This window comes from Carlito syrichta, unplaced genomic scaffold (genome assembly GCF_000164805.1).
Source record: "Carlito syrichta isolate Samal-C Ts95f unplaced genomic scaffold, Tarsius_syrichta-2.0.1 Scaffold123367, whole genome shotgun sequence".
NCBI classification, from domain to species: Eukaryota; Metazoa; Chordata; class Mammalia; order Primates; family Tarsiidae; genus Carlito; species Carlito syrichta.
In genome coordinates, this window is record NW_007067463.1 from 4,473 (window position 1) to 10,390 (window position 5,918).

The 5,918-nt window shown below is 49.4% G+C and overlaps 1 protein-coding gene across 2 annotated transcripts in view; it reads left to right on the plus strand.

Moving 5' to 3' along the window:
* Nucleotides 1-2,751: 2,751 nt before the first annotated feature.
* Nucleotides 2,752-5,918, plus strand: part of ARHGEF2 (Rho/Rac guanine nucleotide exchange factor 2) — a 37,486-nt gene continuing 34,319 nt past the window's right edge. The window contains exons 1-3 of one of the 2 annotated variants that reach the window (XM_008048345.2): nucleotides 2,752-2,778; nucleotides 3,369-3,408; nucleotides 4,603-4,696. In XM_008048345.2, coding sequence (XP_008046536.1) covers nucleotides 4,679-4,696 — 18 coding nt within the window. In that variant the 5' untranslated portion in view covers nucleotides 2,752-2,778; nucleotides 3,369-3,408; nucleotides 4,603-4,678. Of the gene's footprint in view, nucleotides 2,779-3,368; nucleotides 3,409-4,602; nucleotides 4,697-5,918 lie in introns of those variants that run through there. The other variant, XM_008048343.1, reaches the window with a different exon arrangement.

Consider the following 5,918-nt stretch of genomic DNA (forward strand, 5'->3'; position numbering starts at 1 on the left):
TGCCTGGCTAATTTTTGATTTATTGTAGAGATGAGGTCTTGCCAAGTTGCCTGAGCGGGTCTTGAACCTGTGGGTTCAGGCAATCCACTCGCCTTGGCCTCCCGAAGTGCTGGGATTACAGACTGAGCCACCAAGCCTGCCCAGGAGTTTTTTTTTAAAGTGAGAAAGCAGGAGGATTCTGCTTTCTCACTTAAAAAAAACCAGTTTGGCCATCTCCACAAGTTTTGTTCTGTGCTTTCACTATTGTTTAGTTACAAAATATCTTTTTATTTCCATTATGATATCTTCTTTGACCTGTACAATTACTTAGAAAACTTTAAAAGTTTATAAATCTAAGTTTAATTCTTTTCGATTAAACATTTTTTTTTAAGTTGGAATCTCCCTCTGTCTCCCAGGCTGGAGTGCAATGGCACAGTCACGGCTCACTGCAGCCTCAACTCCCTGAGCTTAGGTGATCCTTCCATCTCAGTCTCTGGAGCAGCTGGGACTATAGGTGTGCACCACCACACTGGCTAATTTTTTTTATTTTGTAGCAATGAGGTCTCGCTATGTTTCCTCGACTGGTCTTGAACTCCTGGACTCAAGCAATCCTCCTGCCTCAGACTCCCAAAGTGCTGGGATTACAGGCAAGAGCCACTGCACTGGGCTTAAAATACTTTTTGAGCCAGGCTCGGTGACTCAGCCTGTATTCCCAGCACTTTAGGAGGCTGAGGCAAGTAGATTGCCTGAACCCGCGGGTTCGAGACCAGCCCAGGTAACTTGGCAAGACCTCATCTCTATAATAATTAAAGAAAAAAAATTAGTCGGGTGTGGTAGCACATGCCTGTAGTTCTGGCTACTTGGAAGACTGAGGCGGAAGGATCGCCGGAGCCCAGCAGGTTGACACTGGGGTGACTGTGAGTGTGCCACTGCTCTCCAGCCTGGGTGACAGAGTGAGACTCCAACTCAAAAAAAAAAAAATTTTTTTTTTGAAGGACACATACACATAGAAAAAAACATAAAACATATATATTCTCAGTGTAATGACTAATTAGGAAGCAAACAACTTCGTTATCACTCATGTTTAAAAAATAAATAAAGATCACCAAAACTCAGAAGGCCCTTGTGTTCTTCCTTATTCATAATTTTCTCTGTGGCAAGGATGACCACAATTTTGGTTTTTGAGACAGACTTTATAGGTTTACCACCTATATATGTATCTCTACATAATAATTTTACCTGTTTCAAACTTAATATGAATGCGATCATTCTGCTATATACATGTTTTGCTTTGATTCTTTCATTCAACATGTTTGTGAGACTCATCTATATTGTTTTTTTTTTTGAGTTGGAGTCTCACTCTGTCGCCCAGACTGGAGTGCAGTGGCCACTCCCGGCCACCGCAGCCTCAACCTGCTGGGCTCCGGCTATCCTTCCGCCTCAGCCTTCCATGTAGCTGGAACTACAGGCGTGCTCTACCACACCCGGCTAATTTTTTGATTGATTGTAGAGATGAGGTCTCGCCTGCCCAGGCGGGTCTCGAACCCACGGGCTCAGGCAATCCACTCACCTCATCCTCCCAAAGGTGCGGGATTACAGGCTGAGCCATCGAGCCCGGCTTATATTGTTGAGTGAGCTGTGGTTTGTTAATTTTGATTTATTTTTTAATTTGTGATCAGGTCTCACTCTGTCACCCAGGCTGGAGAGCAGTGGTGCGATCCCGGCTCATCATAGCTTCAACCTCAAGGGCCTACACGATCCCTTTGCCTCAGCCTTCTGAGTAGCTGGGACTACCACACGCACCATTATTCCTGGCTAATTTTTGTGTTTTTTGTGGAGATGAGATTCCAATTATGTTGCCCAGGATGCTCTGGAATCCCACTGCTCATGGCCACTGCAGCCTTGACCTGTTGGGCTCAGGCAATCCTTTTGCCTCAACTTTCCACGTAGTTGGAACTACAGGCATGCGCCACCATGCCCGGCTAATTTTTTGACTTATTGTAGAGATGAGGTCTCACCAAATTGCCCAGGCTGTTCTTTAACCCTCAGGCTCAGGCAATCCACGCACCTCGGCCTCCCAAAGTGCTGGGATTGCAGGCTGAGCCACCAAGCCCAGCCTGTTGAATAGTATTTCAGTGTATAAATACATTACATATACTTTATCCAGTCTACTGAAGAAGGACTTCTGGTTCATTTGCTATGATCTCTATAATGGAGATTATTTGAAATGTGTAGAGATGTGCCTTACAGCCTAATACATAGCCAGTTTTTGAACTGCTCCCTGTAGGCTTGAGAAAAAACTAGTCTCTGAAGGCTGGGTGTGGTCTGTGAATATTTCTCCTCTCTACTGCCTTAAACCCAGACTGCCTCAGTTTTTTTTAGTATCTGCTTGGCCTCTATAAGTTGAGTTTGTCATCTCTGGAAACCACTCAAGATATATCTTTTCTAAGATATTTTCTATATTAAGAAAGCCTGGGCTTGAACCACAATAGAGTAATGAACACTAAATAGCAGGAATAACTTCCCAACTATTTCAAGTGCACTATCCCAGATATGGGTAGCAGAGAGGGCGGAAGGCCTGGATTTGAAGCAGGGCCAAGCTGCAGGAAAGCAAAGAGCAGGAAGTGGGGATATGCATGAAGCCTGCTTTTGTGTGAGGACTCTCAACATGATTCTAGGGTCAGAATTCCTGTCATCCATCTGCGGGCCCTTTGGACCACTCCTCAGCCACTGGCATGCTGTCCAAGTCTGTATCCATGAGTGACATCAACTGCCTCTTGGACTGCTCGAATCCAGATAGTGAGTAAAGTGGGGAGGCAAGCAGTGGTGCCCCCTTCTCCTGTCTCATCACCACTCCTCAGAGCCAGCTGCTCAGGGTCCAGAAGTTCTGGATCACATCTAGCTGCACGATCCTGCCCCTCTGCCTCCCAAATGCCTTTATTGAAATGAGTGGTATGAATTCTGGACTTTGGAATTCGGAGACTCTACAACAAATGAAGGACATAGGACACAGTGGGGTTCTCCAGCATCTCCTGTCACCAGATGGAGGACAGTTACCTGCGATGTACCTTGTCCTCAAGATGGAATACTGGGAGCTCTAGGTGAAACCTCTGCCCTCCTCACTCACCAGAAACAGAACTGATACATCCAGCTCCCAGCCCCTCTCTCCACATAGCCCTGGTGCTAGTGCCCCTGGCTCTTGAGTCCTTCTATTCTGCTCTGATCAGACCCCGCCCCCCTCCCCGCTCCCCAGTGCCCGCCCTCAGGAATGGCGTCAAATGCACCTGCAGCTTGGGAACCTGATCCAGGTGAAGCGGGTGGGGGAGGAAGCTCTGGGCGCCTTTGTCTGGCTTTAGCTAGACACTTCTCCTCTCCTTTTGTGTTGGCAGGGAATTTATTCCGGTCCTCTGCCACTGACCTCAGGAAAAGGTGAGTTTGGGGGACCCGGCGCTCTTTAAAGGCCTAGATAGGGGAAAAACAGCAGGTCTGGGCCACGGTTTTGTAGCCCCATTGTTCCCCTTAACATTTCTGATGGAAGACCTCCAAATATCTTTCCCTGAGCTATGTAGAATTTGCCCTCTTTTCTTAGGTAAGGAGGCTCAGCAGGTTTCTGGTAGCCACATGGGGTCGGGGAGAAATCAGGGAAAGAAAAGGCGCATCCAAGGCCACAGAATGTTCCCTGAATAAAAGAGTAGAAGCCGCTTGCTGTTGTCAGTGATGTGAAGGTGCGAGGGCAGATGGGCTGGTGGACAGTCTCAGTGAGAAAGTGACCAAGGATCATGGATCCGCTCTGGATGGCTCCAATAACAGACTAATGGGGACTGGCCCCATGAAGAGCTGGGCAACAGCGGCAAGAGCTCCCAGCAGAGAGGGCAGGGCCTGGAGGTTCAGGAATGGAGGTGATGGCTGGGAGGTTTCAACAACTATGTAAATAAGCACGCACAATCAACACCTGTTTATTTGGCTGCTGTGGCTGAAGCCTGATTAGAGTGGGTCAGCCCTCTAGACAGCGTGGGTGTGTGAGCAAGTGATGGTCCCTTTAAGATAACAGGCTCTGATTTGTGGTCCTGAAAATCTCTAGCTGACACATCCTCCTGGCTCTGGGTTTGGGATTAGCTCATGGGATGGGGCTGATGAAATCCCAGGAAATTCAGTCCTTATTGGCTCCAGGCCCAGAGGCCCTTTCCAAACAGCAGAGAGGGTCGCACACAGGGCTCTTGTTCAGAGAGGAGTAAATGCCCCCCTGGAGAGCCCTCACCCCATACCACTTCCGTTGGGGAGTAGCTTGACAGAAGACTGCACCCTCCCATACTGAGCCTGGATTAGATGGGAAGGAGGAGTCTGCATTTATCTGGGAGGAGCCTGGGGCTTTCCTCCTAAATAGAGGAAACTGGGAAACCGAAGTGTCCACATCCAGGAAGTTCTAGGAGGTCAGACTGGGGGCTCCTGTCTCTCTCTCCCAGTCCTTCCTTTCTGCCTTGTCCCTTCCCTTAGGGTCTTGCCCTCATGTCTCTCTTCTCAGTCTGCTGCTCATGGTCCTTCCATCCACCACCTCTCAGGGAGCATCTTTTTCCTCTTTTCCGCCCTGTGGCCACCCCCTCATGTCTCTTTTTCTTTCTGCAGCTGTAGCCAGCTGGAAGGGCATTCAGGTACCTGGGCCGGCTCCTCCCTGCGACGGACCTTCAGCTTCCTCTTGGGCATGACCGGCAAGGCCAAGGTAGGAGTCAGCGGGGGAAGCAGGAGGCCCGAACCCACTGCTTTCCCCAGTATCCCATCTCCCCATCCCACCATCACCACCCCCACCCTAGGTCTCCCTATTAGAGACGCAGGGTGAGGCTTCAGGTTTTAAGGGATTCTATCATTACATCTCTCCCAGCTTCTGTCTCTGTGTCCCAGTAAATAACCTTTTATCTGCTTTCCCCTATGCCTCTGGTACAGCAACCAGCTGTGGACAGCTGGAAGGGGGGAGGGCCAGGAGACTCTGGAGCTGAGGAGTGGCCTAGCTCTTCCTCTCTTTAGGCCTCACGTAGCTAAAAGGTGGGCAGCAGAAATCTTAACCATTGGACGTAAGAATGATGTAATTACAGCAATACTTTGTACTTCTTCATAGAGTATTAGGGTTTGCAAAGTGCTTTTACACTCATAATTTGATGGGTGGATACAGCAGCTGAAGGAGTTGAAATTAGACCATAGGCAGAGTGGAAGCCAGGGAAGTGTATGATTATGGGAGCACTCACACCCATACATGCATGGCCATGTGCTATCTGATCCCAGGAAGTGAGGACACGTTGCTCTCCTTCCTCCCACCTGGGAGCTCTGCCTGCTGCATGAATTCATTTCTACTTTCTTCATTACTGGCAGAATGAGCCACCCCTTTTTCCTTTCATGGCCTCCCCAAGCATGCATGGACTTTCCGACCGGGGGGCGGCTTCTCGGCGTTGAGAGAAACTCCAGACAAGACATCACCATATTCACTTAGGGAGCCACAGGAGAGTCACCCACTAAGGTTGCTTGGGTTCCTCCCAGTCCCACCGGAGGACCAGGGCACTCCCCTCTGCCAGCCTTTTAGCCACCTTCTGGGTTGGCTGGGAAGATCAAGATCGAGATGCAAACAGGTTGTGTTGTGAGCACCTTCTCACCACAGGCCACAGGTGGAGAGTGGAGGCTGGTGGAGGCATGAGACAGAATGGGTCTCAGAAGAGAAGCAGGCGAGGTGCAGTGACTCAAGCCTGTAATCCCAGCACTTTGGGAAACTGAGGCAGGAGGACTGTTTGAGCCCAGGAGTTTGAGACCAACCTCGGCAATATAGCAAAACCCATCTCTACAAAAAATTTTAAAAATTAGTCGGAGCCGGGCTCCGTGGCTCAGCCTGTAATCCCGCGCCTTTGGGAGGCTGAGGTGAGTGGATTGCCTGAGCCCGCGGGTTCGAGACCCGCCTG